This window comes from Dryas octopetala, chromosome 4 (assembly GCF_963921425.1).
Source record: "Dryas octopetala chromosome 4, drDryOcto1.1, whole genome shotgun sequence".
NCBI lineage: Eukaryota > Viridiplantae > Streptophyta > Magnoliopsida > Rosales > Rosaceae > Dryas > Dryas octopetala.
The window spans coordinates 1,085,917-1,108,129 of record NC_141369.1 but is presented as its reverse complement, the minus strand read 5'-3'; the positions used below and the strand labels follow the sequence as shown (position 1 = coordinate 1,108,129).

Sequence of the window (22,213 nt, the reverse complement as noted above, 5' to 3'; positions counted from 1 at the left end):
TTGTTTAACTTCAAATACCAAAAAGTTATCATTTTTCCTCTCTAGTTTAAGTATTTAAATTTTTGTCATTTTATTTACTTTATTTTCTTTTCATCTACTTTATTGCTTTATATTTTAGTTGCATTTCCTTTTAGTTACCTCACAAGCTACAATCTTCCAAGCTAGGTTAGTTTTAAATTAATTTAGAGTTTTAAATTTAGTGTATCTCTTTGGAACACTCCCTTTGGTTCGACCTCGTCTTCTATACGAACTTTACTATAAAGACTCGTATATTTGCGAGTAATAAATAAATTACAACAAGTTTTTGGCACCATTGCCGTGGAAAAAAAACAAAACGGGATGTTCTACACTTGGTGACCTATCTCAAAAGTTCCACCATGCTAACCATATTGGTTTTCTTGGTTTCCCTGCACTTATGAAACTGTGTAGGGGTGAGCATTACCAAAACAGCTGATCCTATGCTCAACTAATCCAAAACAATTGCATACAATTCAAAGTAGTTTTTTTTTTTAACAAAGTAAGTTTTAAACAAAACCATGTATCTTTTGCCAAAGTGGCTCAATCACATTCAACACATAAGGAAGGAAATCAAACTGTCCCTTTATGTTTAAGTTATTGACAAATAGCTAAAAACTAACTTAGCTAGATTATGATCTGAAAGAAATCATAAGGCATATTGCACAAACAAACCATGCATAAATATCACCTCATAAGTCTCGGATTAACATAGCATTGGATCATATGTCATTACCTCTCACAACTAATCATAAGTAAGTTTATGAAAATGCAAATGCATATAAAGATAAATAATCATGTAATGCGTACCTTTTCTGCATGACAAAGTTCATTGTAAAAATTCAAAAATAGTGGACCACTATACCAAAATTGACCATTTACGGCACATAATGTGCACTGTAAATGACATTTTACAGCACGCACCTGCACGCCCTGAAAAGCCATGGCGTAAAAGGTCCTGAACAATTACGATGTGCAATGTCGTAAATGGTATAATTGCACGTCATAAATAGCATACGTGTTTTTTGCTAAGGCACAATTTGAACGCCGTAAAATGTTTTTATGCTCCTTTTTACAACACAAAATGCACGTCGTGTTTGTCACATTATTTTTTTACAAAAAAAATTTATTGTGTATATAATTATTATTTTCCATACCAATTCACATCAATCATGTTCAACAACAAAATCAAACTAAGTCTACACACTTTTAGCAAAATAAAAGAAAGAAATTTATTAATATCAATATTCATTGCACTAAATGTAGTTGGTTACAATGAGAAAAATAATCAAAATCCAAGTACTACATTTAAGTTCACAATAGGTCAATATTATACTTCTTGTGCTTCTAAAGTGGCTCATTGTAGCATTAAACTCGTGCAATTAAATAAATAATACAATTTATGAGATTAATTAAAGAAATTTGAAAAGAAAGAAACTTATAAAGGGTGAGATAAAAATATAACTCATTGTCCAAACTTTACAAAACTTGGCTAACTAGCAAGACCTAGAAAAAGTATCAGTTAGGCTAGTACATTATGCAAACACCTAGAGAGAGAGAGAGAGAGAGAGAGAAAGAGAGAGAGAGACCTGGAAGATGATGAAAGTACTTGCTCTGCTTGCTTGGGAGATTAGTACTAGTACTGTGGCATATACCTCTTTTGATTGAACAAAGTAAGAAAAACAAGACAAGGAAGGAACAGAAGCAGCATAAAAAAACAAATATAGAGATCCATATACCAATTTGTGATAGAAATAGTTAACTGCACCAATATCATATCCAAAAGCTAGCCTAGATATACCCCATCTCAGCAAACTCAAAACATAACAAAATTCTATATCTTCTACTTTTGGACATTTCAATAAATAACAATCAATTGGGGCCTTTATCTGCTACATTTCACAAAAATATTAATTTTCTTTTTATATTTTGAGAGTTTGGTAGGTGAACTGCAGTCCATGCATGAGTGTGAGAGTATTGTAATAAATTTTGAGTGTAATTCTTTTTTTTGTATTATCTAAGTAAGTGATAGAATGAGCATGCTTTAAAATGAAAGTAAGTGATAGAAAGAGAGAGCAGAAGGCATACCTTGTAATATTTAAGTAATTGAGGTCTCCTGAGTTTGAAAGTTAGAGTTACGAGATCCCTCTCCATGTCAAAGGGGTTTGGTTCTAATTGCACTGCTTTTAACAATTCAATGCATTCCAAGTTAGATTGAGTAAATATATAGCATTAAATTAGAGAATAGTGAATTGAGACAATTATAACATACTTGTTGTATCTGACCACTCATGTTGAGCTAATCCAAAATGTAATTTATTGCCTTAATTTGGGTTTTGACATAATGATTTGAAATCATTGGTCAAATATGCTATGCTGGGCAAATCCTCCAATGCGTTTTTGTCAGGGACCATCACAGCAACAAAAAACGACACAAAGTCTAAAATATTCAGAACCCATTGGATGTACATATCATTTACCTTACAAATACCCTAGATTCAAAATGACAGTAGTATCTATGCTCATCTCAGCAAACAATTCAGAACCCATTGGATAATTAGATACCAACCTTCCCTCAATTTCTTTCCAACCAATCTGTTAATTTGAAAATTTACCATTCAACCAAAAAGATTTTACTACTAGCAGCATATATACTTTAATTTGTTTCATAGTTTTCTTCATCTATCTCTTTCTACAATCTCTGCCATGTGAAGATGCAAAGTAATAATGCAATTAAAAAATGACAAGTCCGAAGAATCCAAGAAAACAAAGAAAAATTTGGTAGTAATGTGTATTAAAAAAACACCCAATTCAAGAATTTGACCTCTGAGTAAAATCAAATTAAGTTAGTGCAGTTATTCTTATACTTAATCTTCCTAAATAACATTACCTAACAAAAAAATATAAAGCCACATCAAGTGATGAAACGACAACCCAATATTAACTCAATCTAGTTCACGAGAGCAATATCGCAAGTACCCTTTTGATGAGTTTCATGAATCATGGCATCCCACAAAACTCAAAAGACAAAATAATTGGGAAAAACAATATTTTAAGAGTTAAAAAGCACAGAATCATTTTAAGTCTAATTCAATCACAGTTGAGGCTAACCCGAACATCTGGTGAGCAGAGAAGACAACATCCCTTATTCATAAAGTAATATGATGCACAAGTGTTGATATCAAATGACAAAGGAAGATGGCCAGCTTGATGTAACAACCCGACCCAAATTTTCACTAAAAATTTGAATTTTTATTTAACTTTTTTTTACAAGGTTTACAGGAAATTGAATAAAAAAAATAAAAATAAAATATATATTCAGTAACCCATTTTATTTTTGCCAAAATGAATTTATTTGAAATTACCTACTATTGTTTTATTTTATAAATGTGCTATTTTAAAGGTTTAACCCAAAATTTTTGACTCAATATTTATCGGTATGTCGACTTTGATTTTGGTCTTGTTGGTAAGGTCTCAATTTAACGAATGCGTAGGCGTGAACAGTTTGTTAATTGGAACTACGAGTTGGATTTTATAGACGAGCGAAGTTTTGGGGCATTTTAGACTTTTTGTATTCTAAGGATTATTTTAGAAGAGCCAAATCAGTTCTGTTTAAAATTCTTATTTCTCTCTCTCCCCTGACTCCGGCAGACTCTCTCTTTGTTTTTGCACTGACCCACTCGCCACCACAAGCTCCGGCGAAACCCAGCTGCCCCACCGGTCGGAAAACACTCTCCTCCGACCGGTCATCACTTCCTCGCCACTCACCTCATCACCCAGCCACCCACGGAGGCGGATCGAAGCCGGAAAACCAACGAGCCAGCCACCTTTCTTCATCAATCTCAGTCATTTCCGGCGTTGATTTGGCCCAGTTTCAGGTGGGTTTTCCTCCCCTCACTTTGGGCTTCAAAACCCATATCCAATTTCATGTTTTAGTTGTGTTTTTTTTTTTTTTTGAAACCCAAATGTTAGGACCCAGGCCATTTCGGGTCTTCTTTGTCGCCGGTCATGAGGAACTTCCCTAGGGTAGGTTTAAACATTTTCCACTCTAAGGAACCCCAAATGTCGATTTTGATAGGAAATTAAAAAAAAAAAATTTCAAGTTTGGGTGAGTTTGCTTTCGAAGCTGCCACTTTGGGTGGTGATGACACGGGTTCCGACCACCCAGTTGACAAATTCGAGGATTTAGTGCCAATTTGAGAGCTTAATTGATTTTCTTACTGATTATGGATAAGTAGGAGGTGTTAGGAAGGATTAGAATGTAATATGGACAGTATTTGGGTAATTTTAAACAATTTTCGGATGAATTGTCAATCGCGGTGGACTCTACACATGCTACTTTCGAGTTTACAGTTGGATTGTTGAGTATAAATGACGTCATTTGAGTCGGGAAAGTTTAGAAACGAAGTAAAGTGTTAACCTTTGTATTAAGCAAGACTTGGGCGGGACGTTAGGTTATCACATACACACTTTATATATTTTTGAGTCAAGGCTAATAGGATGTTTATTGTTTTATATTATAGGCGAGACGATCGTGGCTCAAGATGATCCGGCTAAGGATCGAAGCTAGAATTCTTGCTGTGAGTGGACTTTATTTTATGAACATTTTATGGAATTCATGTTTTGATTTATATTGGTTATTTGAATTTGTTTGAGAAATAGAAATTGAATTGGACTATTATCTTGAAAGTGTTTTTATTAAATTATGATTTTATTATCTATTTTGATTATCATGAGTTTTAGCTTAAAAATATTGATCAAGAGTTAAACATTTTCTTTATGAACATATGTGGTGAATTTTAATGGTTTAAATATCTTTTGACATGGGTTTGATTTGAGTTACGAGGTTTATGAATTTAAATGGGCAATGATGTTTATATATACATTTTTACTTGTGTCAAATAAGTTGCAAATGGAATATCACGGAAAGGCCCAGTTCAATATGATTTTACGGATTGGGTCCAATTAACAGAAATTATATAGATTTATAAGAGATGTTTGAAACAAGGTGATCTTTGAACGGTTAGAAATCTTGTTTGTGCACAAATGATTTTAATATTAAAATGAGCAGTTTTAAACCGTCTTATTAGTACCCCCTCAACAGGTATAATTTTACTCTGCATTCGCCTAGAGATGACTCGGCGGTGTATGACCAGCATAATATATTGCTCTGTACTTGCCTAGTTGGCAATGTATGACCAGCATCATAAGCTCTACGTGCATGTATGACCAGCATCATAAGCTCTGCGTGCACGTATGACCAGCAGTTCCCGGGTACTAATATGACGTAAAGTTGTGCAGCTTCTCGAGATCTTGCTTTGTTTGAGTTTTAAATTGTGAAATCTAATTATTTGACTTACTAGTGTTTTTACGACGATTTAATTGATATTACTATATATGCAACATATCTCGTGGGAAAATTTCTGAAATCTTTTACATACTCAAGTTAGTTAAATCTTTACATTTAAGGGCTTTATGATGTTTTCAGAAAGATTTGTAAAATTTGTTTTTAAAACTTGGGGATTTCAAAACTAAGTCTGATTTTTAAGTAACAAGGGTTTTAAGTATGAAAATAAATTTACGAAGGGTTTTATACTACTAAATTAGTTTATGTCCACTCACTGAGTTTCCTCTCACGCTTTGTTATTTTGTTTTAAATTTCCCCCAGGCGAGGAGCGGTCGCGCCAATCACGTTGAGGCATTTACGTTAACTTTTTTACTCGGACCTTGTAGGCGCCACTTTAATAAGAAGCTGCCACTTAGTATTTGGACTAGAGTGATTGGACTTGTTGTGTGATTGCTTGTATTGAAACCCTTGATATTGGATTGCTTGGTCAGCTGAAAAAGACCCTCAGTTTTTAACCGTTAGTGGTTTTCTGGGTGAACAATCTTGTACCTTGTTTATTGTTTATTTCCATTGTGTTGCTAATTATTAATCTAGAAATTACATCACAACATCACACACTTCACCTTAGCATGTTAACTTGACCTTTTGAATGCTAAATGAAAGTTTGATAAATCTGCCAACACACCACTTTAGTTGTTGATAGCACTGGGATGCCTACATTGATGGATCCTTTGAGTGCATAGGTTGTCACTCAATTCCTTTATGTGTTTTGATTTGTGGTATTTACAAAAGTTGTTTTAGTTTTACAAGTCAATCTGAGTTTTCAGATTTTAGCTACTGTATCGTCAGAGTTGTGTATGCTTAATTAGTTTCTGAATGATCATATAAAACAAAAATTGGGGTCCGATTACTGACAGTGGATTTAATCAAGTTTATTAAGTAGATAAATCACCTAATACAAACTTTCAGAGGTCAAAGAGAAGAACAAAGACAACGTTGAATAATTGGCCCCTTCTCTGACCTAACACTGTAATCGAAGAGAAGAACAAAGACATAGAGAGAGAGAGAGAGAGAGAGAGAGAGAAATCAATAGAGGGGGAGAGACATAGGGTTTTTGTTAAGGTCTGAGTGTGTATTTTGGCAAAAAGAGAGTTAGAAAAAAAATAATAATAAAGAGGGAAGAAGGAAATATTGGGTTGGAAATTGAAAAATTTTGCCTCAAGATTAGGCGGGTGATCTAAGACATAGATTTAAGGTGTGCATATTATGCACGCCTTATTAAATACAAATTGTATTTACGACTCGCTAAAATTGCACGCCGTAATTAATACAAATTTACGACGCGCAGAAATTGCACGCCGTAAAAAACATACAGAATATCTCATTTACAGCATGCATATAATGCTCGCCTTAAATAATCATTATTCACGGCATGCATTAGATGCACGCCGTAAAAACTCAACTTTGGTGTAGTAGACTTATTCCCTAATTTGTAATTACATTACCTCTATCCCAATATTCTACTCACAGATAGGTCTAGATAGTGAGATGTCCTCTAATGGAAGCAGATAAGACTATCTCTTTCCCTCTAACATATTCTTAAAACACATAACCTTTCTAGAGAAACCTGTATACATACTTGTAGGGAATTAAACCGAAGGATAAAGAAATATTTATCCTACCATCTCTAATTAGGAAGTTCAAACACTCAAAATACATTAGAGTTTACATTTTAGATTCAATTAACCATGAATGCTAATGCATACGCAGATTTCATGGAAGGAGAATATGCCCCAAATGAACCCTACACACACACACACACACACACATATATATATTATGCATTATGTGATGATAGTTCCAAATATGCAGGATAAGTTCATTGGACAAAAAATATAAACATGCTTCTTGTTTTACGTAATAAAATCAGCAGATCACACCAAGAGCATTGATTTCAAAGTAGGAGACTTATATCAATTTAGTTTAAAGTGAAACATGGAAACCACCAATTTGCTAATCAATTCTAATTTGTCTTGATGCATTCACATGTAATTTCCAATTATGCATGTCCTATTAATTGACCCTAGGTGTATTTGCATCATAAGATAGAACCTGAGCTAGTGCATATTCCATTTCTTTTCAAAGCAAGTTGAGATCATCAACATGTTTTACCATGTTGAATTTCTTTTACAAAATAGTTTATTTTCTAGCAAACAAATAAAGAAGATGATTAGGCTACAAAACCAAAGCAGGGTAAGTTTATGTGCTTTATAATTTTGGTACTTCTCTGCGATGGAGTAGAAATAAATTAAGGCACTCAAACTCAATTCTAAGAATACAGAACCAAATTTCAATCACAAGCACATATACATATAAGTAGAGATATAACAAAAACATAAAGTTTAAGAGGACTAGCTCCCCCTACCTCGATTGTAGTTCATGCCCTTACTGCACCTCCAAGCAAATAGATCTCCTATTTCAAAGTACAATGAAATCAGAATTTGCATCCATAATTTCAAACTTAGGGTTTTAATGGCTTATTAGTCAAGTTAGGTTGCATCCGAGACCTTAAATCCACACATAACCATTATTTGACTTCAAACAAGTTCCAAATCATGTGATAACACTTTCTTCAAAGTCAACAGCCAAAAAGAAAACCAAAAGGATTAGTAAGGCATGCTGCAGAATTGGTATTTAAGGTTTTGGTTAAAAAACAAGGGTTTTGACAACCCAAAATTTGATTTATCCATAGATAGACTCCCTTTTGTTTCTAGAACATCCTTAGGGATAATTTGTGATTTGCTCAGCCCAAGAGTTTAGGCAAAAAAGCCTTAAAGTAAAGAATTGTAATTTTGCACTCTATAGGTTTCTTAAAATGGTCAAAAGACCAGTGCTTGCTCTGTGAATTTTATAAAATCATACAAAACTCATTTGAACAAGATTTTTCACAGAATGAAGCCTATCTTTTTCAGTGCTTACCGTTAGCTTTCTTTACCATCATCACGTTTGCCAACCAGTCGGGGTAGTCCATTTCTCGAATGAAGCTTATCTTTTTCAACTTTTTTACTTCTTCTTTTATCGTCTCGTATGACTCTGTCTCATACACCCTACACTTTTGTAATAATAATATGAGGGTCATTATACTAATCTGATTTATTATGTGTAAGAATAATTAGACTCAAAATATGATTAATTATATAAATCAATTAACCATAAACTTTGACAAATCAACCATAGACTCCGACAAATCAACCAAACCATATAATAAAACTTTAATGAATTTGTCATATAGTTAAAAGTATTAATCCAAAGCTAAATTGGAAGCAAGGCTCTGATAGCATAATGTAAATAAAATTGGGAATTAGCGGAAGCAATTGGAACTTACCTCCAACCATAGCTTTGAGAAAAATAAAAGTTGCAATAGCCTTGTTGTAGTCATACATCTTCTAGCCTCTCCCACTCTAGTCTACGTTAGATGGAATTTCACAGACTGATTTGTGTTTGATTAGTGGTGAGACTAGGGACTCCTGGATGGCTTTATAACCTGTGTTAACCTCTATACATCATTGAGGTGAACAACCACATCCCTAAACTTGAGGGATAAGTTTTTATCTTAAACTCCTAAATTAAGTGTTGGATAATTGCCCAACTACTTAAGGAAAAATAGGGGAGTGGGTTTAACGTACTAATAACATTTAAATGAATAATGTGACAAATGAGCAGCATCACATGTCTAACATTGCCAACTCGCATGAGAACATCAAATGATGGGCTTGAGCCTTTGGCCCCCAAGTGGCCTAAGACCACCACCATTTGATTGCTTAGCAGAAATTGTGAGCTTTCGTGACCTTTCACACCACAACCCACTTGTAAGCCCCATTGGCCTTTTATGACTTAGGTCCACATGCGTTGGCTGCATGATTTGACATGAGCATATAGGTAACTTGGTTTTATGGTAGCCATGTTTGGGCATGTCTTGGGATTGCGCTTGGATGACATATGTTTGTGGCTACAAATAATAATAATAATAATAATGAACAAGGGAGAGTGCTTGGGCATAAGGAGCATGAGCTTAGAAGAATATGCTTGGTATGACTCTCCAATGGTCATAGAGTGTAAGACCTTGGAAAATAGGAGCTTGGCATGAACTCAAGGAAGAAATCCATGGTTTTAGTGTGGGGAACGTGATGTTCCAAAAGCTTGGGACTAGAACATATGCAAGGCACATTTGGTCTAACATAAATTTGCTTGTCCAAGGTCATTTTGGCCTGGATGCCCAATTTTGCTTGTCCAATGCCAATTTGGTCTAGGATGCTCAATTTTACTTGTCTAAGGTGTTAGTTCTAGGTATTTAGAAATTGGTTTCTCCTTGCAAAAAAATATTGCAATCTTTCAACCATTGTCACATTCAACAAGCTCTAGGAATTTTATTTTTTTAAGACTTGATTTTTGGGTTGAAGATATCAAGATTGAAGATCAAAGACCTCATACTCTAAGGTAAAATGCATTTCATGCATCACATTTTTGCATGTTTTGATGAGTCTTTAAAAGACTTTCAGACTTTATTTTCATTATTTAAAATGACATGTGCTGAATGTGAGTGTGTTTGTAAGTTGGCCCGTTACATGTTTAATGCATCAAGCCCATTACATGTTGCCCATTTTGATAACACATGACTCTACTTGTGTGCAAGCCCATTCTTGATTTAATGGCCATGCATGTGCAATGCACATATCTACAAACATATGTTTTAAAACATTCTCATGTGCACTATTCATCATCACCTACACACTCTCACGCACAGCAGTGAGAATTCCTTTGCTGAAATTCTTCATGCCCAATCTCTTTCTTCAGCCACATCATCATTCTCATCCTTATCCCTTCATGGCATGAAACTTGGATATTCCTTTTGTTAGCTTTGTCTTCTAGCTAAACCAAGTAAGAATCCTCCAAGTGTCCAAATGATGTGAGAATGGCTTGATCAAAACAGAGGTACGACACACACTCTTTTTACCTCTTTCATTCTACATTTTCATGCCTTGAGCATTTTTAGAGAGTATGCTAGTTATACCAGTGAGAAAAATTATTTTTCTTATGAAAAAATTGATTTCTAAAATCTGGGTTTGTTTTCTAAAATATGAGTGTGCTTTGTGTGTTCTTCATCTTCATCAAACACTCATATATATTTTAGATTTTGGATTCTCCATCGACTTCTTTAAGTTTTGTAACTTGAGGGAGCTGATTTTTATAGAATCCATACTTGCATCTCATAGCATTTTCGTTGGATCCACTTCGCTTGGTTGCCGTCTGTGCCGTGTATTCAAGAGCTTAAGGAGGAGCTGCCAATGACATGATTGACTGATTGCTTTGCTCAAGATGTTTGCACAAGGAAGCATAAGGGTAAGAAGCTGCCACTTAGAGTTAGGACTTAAGTGATTGAGCTTGTTTATGTGATTTATTGTATTGAAACACTTGATGGTGGATTGCCTGGTCAGCCGAAAAAAACCCTAATAGCACTGAGATGTCTACTGTGATGAGTCTTTCAAGTGTTTAGGTTGTCACCCAATTGTTGAATGCATTTGTGATAAGTTGTTTGTGTCATTGGTGTGTTTGTTTTTAGTGTCAATCAGAGATTTCGAATTATGTTTGGTTGATAAGTCACTGACTCAACATTTAAGTGAAAATTGGGATCCTGTTACTGAGTGTGGTTTTAACTCAGTAAATTAGGCTGTTGTGCCACCTAATACCAAATTACACAATGCCAATTTGGCCAGAATGAACTTTATTAGCATTCGAGGTTTTATTCATAAATGTCAACATTTATTATAAATTTTTGAATGAAAAACATATGCATATGCAGAATATTAGAAGTTCTTAAAAATGGATTTCTATAAATAAAAATTTCTGGTTTGTACGACTTACCTTTGAAACGAGATTCTTCAATTTAAATTCTTGGCTTTTATTTGGTTGTTCTTTCTTGCCGTTATATTTGGGAGTTAGCTTTCAATTCAAATTGTTGTAGATGCACAATTTTTGTTTGGTTTTCTATGTGTCCCTTTGTTTTTTTGAATTTGTTTCCCTTTTTAATGCATGTCGTATCGGTTCTGTTTATAAACTTATGCGGAATAATCACAGCTTGGTAATTTACGAAAGTCAAATGCGGTGTCATTCGTGTAATTTTTAGAAACTTTGGCTGGTTTTCTGGTCTTTAAGAAGCAGGCGTTTTTAGGAATGGCCTGCAACTTAAGAACCGAGTTGGCTGGATTTGGGCTTCAAAACCTGTGATTTTGACTTTCTACTTAAACACCTTAAAAATATATGATTAAGATTTGTTTAACACTACTTTTAGAACTATCAAAAGCGCTTTTAGAATATAAAAACGTTTGGCAGAAATGAATAAAAGTACTTATAGATTATAAAAACGTTTTTAAGTAATTTTTTAAGAAGCACTTGAAATTTTTATAAAAAATTATATATGTTTATGAGTAAAAACACTTCTAGTAAAAGTGCTATTGAGCATAAACACTTTTTAAAAAGTAATGTCAAACGGGCCAGGAAAGTAATTAAAAGACAGAGGAAATTACTTATTATTAGCTAAGTCTTGTTTTGGTCCATAAATTTTTTTAAGTTTTATATTGATCCACGAATTGTCTGATGTGTTTTATTTTGATCCAAAAAGGATAATTTTTTCTCTCAAAGTTAATTCATTGGTACAAAATTGAGGGGAAAAATTGTCCGATTTGGATAAAAATGGAACACTTTAAATAATTCATGAACTTTCAAAAATTTGTAGACCAAAACGAGCTGGAAAATGTCATCGGGCCGAGAAATGTCACCGGGCTGGGAAATGTCGAATAGGACCCAAAGCAAGGGAGAGGCTTTGTTGCGGATGAAAAAGTGTACGGATGAATGAGGGTGTAAAATCTTGGCCATTAGATTTAATGAATGGCTTAGATTAAAAAATACAAAAATTAAATTTTTTTCCCCCTCACCCGTCACACCCCCCCTCCCTTTCTCGTTCTTTTTTCTAGGGGTGGGCATTTATTACCGAAATACCGAAACCGAACCCGTACCATACCGTACCGTGTCAATGTTATACCGAAAAACAATACCGATTATATACCGTACCGATACCGTACCGTACCGAGTCTAAATCGGTATGGTATAGGTATGAAACTTTCAATACCGTGAAATACCGTACCGTACCGATATATTTTTAATTTAATTATTTAATATTTTTTTAATTAAGTGTTGCCATATCAGTGGCTATTTGGGCAAGTCTATAGACTATAATAGAAAGCATTATCATGCTTTCTATACTTGGGTCTGAGTTGCTGTTGTGTTTTACTGTTTTACTCTTCATTTTGTCATTGTTGTAGTTTCTTTGGCATTGATATATATATATATATATATATAGAATGGTGTGTGATTTATGATCAGTTGCTTTCTTTTCTAATTCTGTGTTTATACTGGTTGATGATGAATTGGGTTAGAATTATATATGTGCTTAGTTAGTCGTTTGATGGTTAATTAAAGATCAATACCATCGGTCATAGTTCACAACAAAAATGAAAGGAACGTACAAGTTGGGTTTTGTTTTATCTTTTGGTTGGGAAAAAGTATTTCTTTTTAGTTGTTAAATATTATTTTTTGACAAAAAAAAAAGAAGTTTAAAATGTTGATATATACCGAAACCATACCGAACCATACCGAATTCATAAAACATTGGTATGGTATGGTACAAGTTTTAAAAATGTCCATACCGTACCGATACCGTACCGAATAAAAATTTCGGTATGGTATCGGTATGGGGCTCATACCGTACCATACCGTACCGTGCCCACCCCTACTTTTTTCTTCTCCTTTCTTCTTCTTCTTCTTGCGACCTCACCCAGTCACTCCTTTTCTCTTTGTTTTTTCTTCTTCTTCTTCTTCTTCTCGCGACCTCAGCCTTTCTCTCTGATTTTTTTTCCCTCACACGTCACACCCCTTCCTCTTTCTAAACCCAGAAAACATTTTTCGGCAAATCAAACAAAAACAGAACCGATCGCCTTGTCGTCGATCGGCCATTCTCCGGCAGAATTAAGGCGGTGACCACTGGGTTTTCTTTCTCAGGCCACGGTGAGTCCATTGGTGCCCTCAATTTGTTCATCCGATCAACGGCGAGGGAGAATCGAGGATTTTTCCAACGGTGTCTTGACCATTCACCACCCGACGCCGAGAGAGAGAGAGAAGGAGGGATGCCGGAGAAAATAAATATCAGAGAGAGAGGGTGACCATTCCTCCGGCGTAGTTCTTGTTAGAAGTTCAACTCCCAACTAATTTAGGGTTTATCTATTTCAAGCTCTGTCTCTCTCTTACACACACACACTCGCATCTAATTTAGGGTTTCCTTGGCGTCCCTGTAAGCAAACCTTATCAATTTTTCAAACATGTCGAAGAGAAAGTTCGGATTCGAAGGCTTTGGTATCAACCGCCAATCGACCTACAACTTCGAGCGGGCCCAGCAAGCTCCTCAGCGCCTTTACGTGCCTCCTTCGTCTCGCGGACAAGCCAGCCACGACAACTATGAAGACACCGACCTTGACAACATCGATTACGACGATAACAATAATGATAATTCCAAGGACGCAGCTGACGATGGCGGCGGTGGCGGTGGTGATGAAGAGATTGATCCTCTCGACGCGTTCATGGAGGGGATTCATGAGGAGGTGAGGTCGGCGCCGCCGCCCAAGCCCAAGGAGAAGGCCGAGAAGTACAAGGACGATGAGGAGGAGGATCCTATGGAGAGCTTTTTGAGGGCCAAGAAGGACGTCACACTCACTCTGGCCTCCGACGCACTGCATGCCGGCTACGACTCCGACGAGGAGGTCTATGCGGCCGCCAAGGCCGTGGATGCGGGGATGCTGGAGTATGATTCCGATGATAATCCCATTGTTCTTGACAAAAAGAAGATTGAGCCGATTCCAGCTCTCGATCATAGTTCGATTGACTACGAGCCATTTAATAAGGATTTTTACGAGGAGAATGAGTCGATATCGGGTAGGTTCCAAAAAACAAATGAGAAGTTTGTTTATTTCTTTCAATTTAATGCGTTCAATGTGAATTCTTAAGTAGAAAGTTGAATTGGAGTGATGAACTTTACATAATGAATATTTCAGTTAGGTTATAATTTGTTTTCCTTGTTTAGGAATGAGTGAGCAGGATATTGCTGAGTACCGGAAGAGCTTGGCCATCCGTGTGTCGGGTTTTGATGTACCAAGGCCAGTTAAGACATTTGAAGACTCTGGATTTTCTCCACAACTCATGAATGCAATAAAAAAACAAGATTATGTAAAGCCTACACCAATACAGTGCCAAGCTTTTCCCATAGTACTTTCCGGGAGAGATATAATTGGTATAGCAAAAACTGGTTCTGGAAAGACTGCCGCTTTTGTCCTTCCCATGATTGTCCATATTATGGATCAGCCAGAACTGGCGAAAGAAGAGGGTCCTGTTGGAGTGATATGTGCACCTACTAGAGAACTGGCGCACCAAATATACTTAGAGTCCAAGAAATTTGCTAAATCTCATGGGATACGTGTCTCTGCTGTTTATGGTGGAATGTCTAAACTTGAACAGTTCAAAGAACTTAAGGCAGGATGTGAGATAGTTGTTGCCACTCCTGGGAGATTGATAGACATGCTCAAAATGAAGGCACTCACAATGCTAAGGGCAACTTACCTAGTACTTGATGAGGCTGATCGGATGTTTGACCTTGGGTTTGAGCCTCAAATTCGGTCTATTGTTGGTCAGATTAGGCCAGACCGGCAGACATTACTCTTTTCTGCAACAATGCCCCATAAAGTCGAAAAGTTGGCTAGGGAGATTCTCTCCGATCCTGTAAGAGTTACAGTGGGTGAGGTGGGAATGGCCAACGAGGATATCACTCAGGTTGTTCATGTAATACCTTCTGATGCTGAGAAGTTGCCCTGGCTTCTTGAAAAGTTACCTGGAATGATTGATAATGGTGATGTTTTAGTATTTGCTTCAAAAAAAGCTGCAGTGGATGAGATTGAATCACAGCTTTCTCAGAAAGGGTTTAAAGCCACAGCTCTTCATGGTGATAAGGATCAGGCTTCTCGGATGGATATTTTGCAAAAATTTAAATCTGGCATCTACCATGTCCTTATTGCAACTGATGTTGCTGCTCGTGGTCTTGACATCAAGTCAATTAAGTCGGTTGTGAACTTTGATATTGCAAAAGACATGGACATGCACGTCCATCGCATTGGTAGAACAGGTCGTGCTGGTGATAAAGATGGGACTGCATACACTCTTATAACACAGAAAGAGGCACGGTTTGCTGGTGAATTGGTTAATAGCTTGATTGCTGCTGGTCAGAATGTTTCTGTGGAGCTCATGGACCTTGCTATGAAGGTAATTTTGCATTACTATTAAGTTATTAACAAATTGTTATGGTTTATACATTGATTTAGTGCATGCATCCAATCATGTCCATGTTGTTTAATTTTAGTACTGGTATCTGCAACCATAATTTTGCATTCCTAATAATCTAGTTTTGTTTTTCATCCAGACAAATACAACTATACAAGTTATCAATATAGCCTCTGCTGAAATGTTCTTGTTTAATGCAATAGCTGGATATTACATATGAAAGTGTTGTCTCTCAAATAGACTATGCTATGTGCACTCTAGTATATAGGCACATAGGTTGCTCCTGATTTTTAGTGCACCTTGAGTGCCCGAGGTGGATTTGATGGATCATTTAGTCCTTCAGGATCATATTTTGAAACTATTTTGTATGTCCTTCTAATTATACGGATGTTTAGATCATTGGTATTTTAGATACGGGGATGTGAAGGGCTTTATAGTCTGTACTGTTGAGATTGTCCATTTATGGTCATGTGCTTAATTTAGATAGAGAGAAATTAGACTGTTTTTAGTAGTCTTGTCTAATGTTGAATGCAAGTCTTTACTTGTATGGTATGTTCTACTTAGAAAAGGGTCCTTTGGTGTATGTTGGCTTGTTGGGTTGAATTGAAGCATAGAGATTGAGATCTCTATCTCAGTCCTATTTTGAGAATATTTTGGGGACTTATTGGTTTTATAATAAAGCACTATGCTCCTCCAAATACTCGCATTGATGTCCCACTATACATCATTAAGGGCCAATCAATTTACAGTTAAGAACTCAGACCAATCCCTTGGAAGACTACTGGATTTTGAATACTAAACCAATCACAACTTCCAGTCATGGATCCTTAGTAAATTGTCACATATTTTCACTAACACCATTTTATTTCATAATGGACCTAAATGCGCAAGTTAACATGAAAGATGGTTGTACATGCATTCATATTAGATGCATTTACATTAGAAGAGCCATTAATTCAGGATGTCCTCAGTTCATGCCTTGTGATTTAAATTCTTGCTACTTGTAGCTTTGTGCTTCATATGCATCATAAATCCACTGCAATACTTTTCATGCTGTTTCTTTGTGTGAGTTTCCATTTCCAACGTATTTGTACATCTTGTTAATTATGTAGGGTGTAAGTATTTGTGTCTGGAACCTCTGTGCTCTCCATTACCATGTTTGTTGCTTGATATCCTTAGATGTCAGATCTTACATGCTCTATTTTAATAACATTTTACCCTGTATTTTATCAGGATGGGAGATTCAGGTCTAAACGTGATTCAAGAAAAGGAGGTGTGAATTTTGATCATATCGTAGCATCCATTTTCTTTCAATACTTTTGCAATATCAGGATACTCATGTTTTCTGGATTTTTGTTGGAGGCCATTATATATTGAATAGCTTTTTCTAGCATTTCAAATGATGATATGCATATGTGGGTTGTGTAGGTGGAAAGAAGGGTAGAGGGAGGGGTGGTGGCGGTGGTGGCGGTGGCGGTGGTGGTGGTGGTCGAGGTGTGCGCGGGGTGGATTTTGGTCTGGGTATTGGATATAATCCAGAATCCAATAATTCTCCTTCTCCTGCTGTTACTAGTCGATCTGCTGCAGTAACTTCTCTGAGGACAGGAATGATGTCTCAATTCAAGACTAAGTTTGTTGCTGCTTCATCAAATTCTTCCACTCAGGGTTCAGGTAACAGTTCGAGTGTGCATGCCAACCAGAGACCAGCATTACGAGGATTTGTATCGGGTGGTTCCATTGGTGGCGATATATATAGAACTCAGACAACCAGTACTACTACTCCTGCTCCTACATCAGTGGTAAACATGCCCACTCAGAACTCTGTAGAAAACGCAAGTCAGAAGCCCTCTGAAAGGTTAATATGACTTCATTTAGAGTATCAGTGTTCTGATGTATTTAATTGTGGTGCTGATCAGGTTCTTTTGTTCTCTACTGCAGTTCTAGAGATAAACCTAGAGAAAGGAGGAGGCGCTCTGGATGGGACTGTTAATCAGACAGTTGAACACCACTCTCACATAAATGAGAACTTTTGTTTTTCTTGTAGATCAAGTCCTCAAATTTGTCTGTATTATTGTTGATCTTGGTAAGTTCTGTTTATGTTTTTCTTCTGTTTGGTTCCTAATTGTGTATGCTTGTCCCCTTTTTTTTTTTTTTTTTTTCAAATTTCATTTATAGAATCATCTGCAGCAGATCAAATAATTTGATCAATTTATTTTCTGGCAGTGTTTTTGGATTAAAAAAAGATTAATTTAGTAAAACTTGATTGACTTGCTGCACAAATAGGTGGATGATCTTGTGTAATTGTGCTACTTATAAAAAATAGGTTGACTATGCAGGTCCCATTCTTTCATTTATTGTGTGTTGATCAGCAGCAAACCTCGTTGCTTGTTTTGTTTGGGACTGTAGCGACTGTACTTAGGTGTAACATCCGCTTCTTGATTTCATATGAGATCGCTTCAATTGAACTCGTGCAAGATTAGTCATGCCTCTTTTTTCCTTTTCCTTTTCCTTTTTTCTTCCATGCTGTTGCAGATCAAGGAACTTGTCCCAAAAATTTGAGTTAAAGGAAAATAGTGTTGCAGATGAAGTGCTTTACACAAACGATATTCCATGTGTACCCAAAGACAGTCCTACTTTTCAAAATGTGAGGTTGTTGGGTGGGAAGAAGGTGCAGCGTATATATTACTCTTTTGTTTGTACAAACCCTAATGTCACCAATTAGGTTTTATGTTGCTGTTTTATTCATCTTTCATTTTGTGTGGCCAGCTATGAGATACTGTTTACCTTCCTTAGCCAAGAAAGCTGATAAGAAAGAAAATAGTGAGATGACATATGAAAGATACTTCTAGGGCCACCTTCGAGCCACTCATGTGCAGGGCATAATTTACGGATTCAATACAGGGTGTTTTTATGAGTCGTTTGATCATTTGTGGTTAAGATTTAACTGAACCACTTAATTGCACAAGTTACATAAACCTGTATTAGCAATGAAGGTTTTTGCAGAACTTGGTTCTTGCCTCAAGTTTAAGAAATTTGAGATTGAAGATTTCTTTTTTTTCCCACCCTTTTCCTAAAAGCTCATATCTTCTATAAAAGTAAATTGAAATTGAAGCTCTCTTGCAAAGAAAATACATGATGAGTATGTAATGAGTTGAGACTTTTTTAAGTGGGACACTTTTTGTTAGGGAGTTTCAATTTATCTCTACCAGAATAAGGTTTTCTGTTGGAAAGAGGGGGTTGGATATATATATATACAAGTGATTATGCTCCTGCTACTGTCCTTGTGCCCATAACAGACACATCCTTTCATACATAGTGATACAGAAATGTCTCCAGCTGCAAATCAATGCTGGTGTCCTCAAGCCTTGGGGCATCGATCTACATAACTGTTGGCAATTTCTCTTCGTCGGGTGGCGTTAGGGCAGATGTCTAAGCAAGGTTCCTTGAGAATGCCATCGTCTTCGGGAGGTGGAGGGAGGACCCCAAATTTAAACTGCCGTATTTTAGTTAGAACAATGAGTCAATTGTACTAGGACAAGAAATAAGTTGAAACGGGTATTGGGTTAACCTGGCAGCTATAATCCTTGAAGTTTGGCTCCATGAGTAATGGAACGCCCATGTAATCGTTGAAGAAAGACTGGTGGATGAAAGAAGATGTTTATGAAATTAGAAGCAATAATAAAGGGGTCTGTTTGAGAATTGAGAGTGCTTTCGCCAAACCTTCCCAAACAGACACTCACACTTGCAATATTCTTCTCCAGAAGAGGAATTACTGACCTGAGTGGGAAGCTTACAAGTATTGATACAGATCCCAACGCATTTGCTTTCCTCCAAGTACTTGCATTTCTCTACAAACACCTGCATGCATCAATGGGAGGTATTACTAAGCTCAGATTGCGAATATGAACCAAGAAGAAGAAAAAAAAAAAAAAAAACAAATATATATGAGTGGGAAGTACCCCACTATTCCATGAGGTCCCATCGGGTAGGTCGACAGAATTAACGGTGCATGGTCCCATGAGCCAAGGACAAGTGAGTGCAGTCACCCTTGCTTCAGTTCCAAGCAAATGTCATACAAACAAAGTTACAATTAATAAATAAATAATGAAAAATGTTGTTAAAACGTACACCCTGTAAATTTGGAAATTAATTAATGTGGATGAGAAAATAGAACTGACCCACCATGAGGGCCGCTACTTTTCCTCCTTGTATAGGTGCTATAAGCAACTTATACAGTTGTAAAAGGAATGGTGGAAACAGGGATCTTAGAATTCGTACAGCAGCCTCTTTCGTATGAGAATTGGTTGGACTGTTGAGCATAAGCCGGTTGGCAACCTCAATTAGTCCATCGTATCCAGGCTTGTCGGAATCCCATCCAACTTCCTCCACCATTTTGTCCCGAAACAAGTTGAGGAACAACCCATCCAGGACTCCGCCCTTGTGCTTTTGCTCCCATTCGGGCTCTTTTGTCTGATAACTCACAGGATTAGGAGAGGACGAGACACGAAACTCGCTTGGGTTTCGGAGCTCAGATTTGGGTTGAGACTGTGAGGGAGGCTGTGGTGGCCATGAGATTGAGTAAATGGTTTGGGGACGAACAAGAGCCAAAGGCTTCATCTTACCGGGATGAAGATCAACTCATCTCAAGGATCTGTCGTGGACCTCATTAAAAAGGCTTTCTTCATGATCCGGTCCACGTGTTTTGAAAAAAAAAATAAAGGAATTCTCCTTAAAATAACAATTCACACGATTCACACCTAACAAAAATAAAAAACTAAAAAAAAAAAAATACTTGAGTACTCATAAATGAGTATCAAGCTAGTCCTTATTTATGAATACTCAAGCACTGTCCGACTAAAAATATAACATCTTTTGAGCTTTTCTTTGGTCTAAACATCTTTTCAAGTTACAAATTAGGCTTAATTGTGTTTTTATCATCTATAGTTTTAATTGATTTCCACTTTACCATCTAGATGTTTATTTATCAAACTTTCTATTTTTCCGTCCATTCTGTCATCCAAGTCGTAAAAAATGGTGACATGAGAAGGGCATTTTTGTCTTTTCATTCAATTTCATCCATTTGGACAAAAGAAATCAATTAAAAATTCTTATATTTTACAAAATATTAAATTTAATTAAAAAATTAAAAACTAAAATAATAAAAGAAAAAAGAATACCCAAGTGCAGCACCTCTCCTCCCCTCACCCGAGCCTTGCCGCACCCCCTCCGGCCAACTTCAACATGCCAACAACCCTTCTCCCTCTCTTTCTCTCACTTTCTCTCTCCTCTCTTCTTCCTTCCTATTTCTCTCTCTGGTCCTTCACAATCAAACCCACCATCCCACTTCACTTATGGCTTGAATTTGCAGGAGAGAAAGTCGCTGGCGACTGGGGGTGGAGGAAGGGGAGGGAGGAAAGAGATGGTGGAGGTGGTTTGGGGTGGGGGTGCAAAGATTTGATTGACTCTCTATTATGTTTTGGATGTATGTCAGTGTTTAGACCAAAATCAAAGGTAAAAGGCCCACATGGAAAGAGCCTAATCAAAATCAAAAAGCCCAAACCCAAGGAAAGAAATAAAAACAACTTGAGCCAAGTATATGACCTCGAGGCTCGAACGGTGCCCAACCGAGACAATGTCTCCATGTTGACATCTTTGGGCGAGGCCCAGCCGAGATAAAAACTTTCAGGTACAGTATCTTCAGACGATGCCCAGTCGAGGGAAGAAAGCCGCCTCAATGTTAGCGGCAAAAGTACAATGACGAATGAGGGTTGAGGTCACCTTGCACGCTTCAAGAATCAAAATGTGGATAGAATTGTAAACCTGAAAAAACCTCATATGCCAGCCTTTAAAAGCAAAAACCACCTCAAATAGCCAGTCTATTCATTGCCATTGTTGCAGATTCAGAATCATATTAGTCATGTCTATATTGATTAACTTATATCATTGTCCTTTTTGTTCCCTTTCCCTTTGTAAGCCCTGCCAAGAGTGAAGCTTCTCCATTTTTGGTATCGATTTCAGTAGTTTAGGCCTTCTACAATGGGGATCCCCAAATACCTAATACCCAAATCAATTTTGGGAATCAAAAAGTGTAAAAATATAGATTTTAGGGATCATTAACACAATGGTGTTGATGCCCAAATATGAGGATATTAATATTTAACTCATTTACTTAATCTTAAAATTGATTAAGTGCCCGTTAATTAAATATTTAAAATATTTTATGATTAAGAATATTATATCATTATTAATAATTTAATTAGCTCTTCAAAATGACACCAATATTAATATATTAATATTAAAATATTAAAAACGTTAAACACAATACAATTTATTTCATTTCACAATACAAACATATAAACTAAACCACAAACACATGATCTAAACAACATTGGCCCCTCAAGCATGTGGTGCGCC

The 22,213-nt window shown here is 36.4% G+C and overlaps 2 protein-coding genes across 4 annotated transcripts; one reads left to right on the top strand and one right to left on the bottom strand.

Annotated features, from left to right (window-relative positions):
- The first annotated feature begins 13,240 nt into the window (after positions 1 to 13,240).
- LOC147285992 (P-loop containing nucleoside triphosphate hydrolases superfamily protein) lies at positions 13,241 to 18,832 on the top strand. Of its 3 annotated transcripts, none has more exons than XR_015121691.1 (6): positions 13,241 to 14,404; positions 14,553 to 15,781; positions 17,033 to 17,072; positions 17,228 to 17,654; positions 17,738 to 17,882; positions 18,332 to 18,832. XR_015121691.1 is itself a non-coding variant. In XM_086239598.1 (5 exons), the coding sequence occupies exons 1-5, from the start codon at positions 13,795 to 13,797 to the stop codon at positions 17,787 to 17,789; spliced, it is 2,358 nt and encodes a 785-aa protein (XP_086095724.1). In that variant the 5' UTR covers positions 13,241 to 13,794; the 3' UTR covers positions 17,790 to 17,921. The 3 variants fall into 3 exon arrangements, 1 of the variants encoding a protein (XP_086095724.1); XR_015121690.1 differs by lacking the exon at positions 18,332 to 18,832 and adding an exon at positions 18,136 to 18,189; XM_086239598.1 differs by lacking the exon at positions 18,332 to 18,832 and having other exon boundaries at positions 17,738 to 17,921.
- Positions 18,833 to 18,966: 134 nt separating this feature from the next.
- Positions 18,967 to 20,472, bottom strand: LOC147285991 (beta-carotene isomerase D27). Its single transcript, XM_086239599.1, has 5 exons — positions 19,978 to 20,472; positions 19,759 to 19,850; positions 19,577 to 19,657; positions 19,368 to 19,436; positions 18,967 to 19,292 (listed from the first exon to the last, which is right to left on the bottom strand). The coding sequence occupies exons 1-5, from the start codon at positions 20,414 to 20,416 to the stop codon at positions 19,158 to 19,160; spliced, it is 816 nt and encodes a 271-aa protein (XP_086095725.1). The 5' UTR covers positions 20,417 to 20,472; the 3' UTR covers positions 18,967 to 19,157.
- Between the last annotated feature and the right edge of the window lie 1,741 nt (positions 20,473 to 22,213).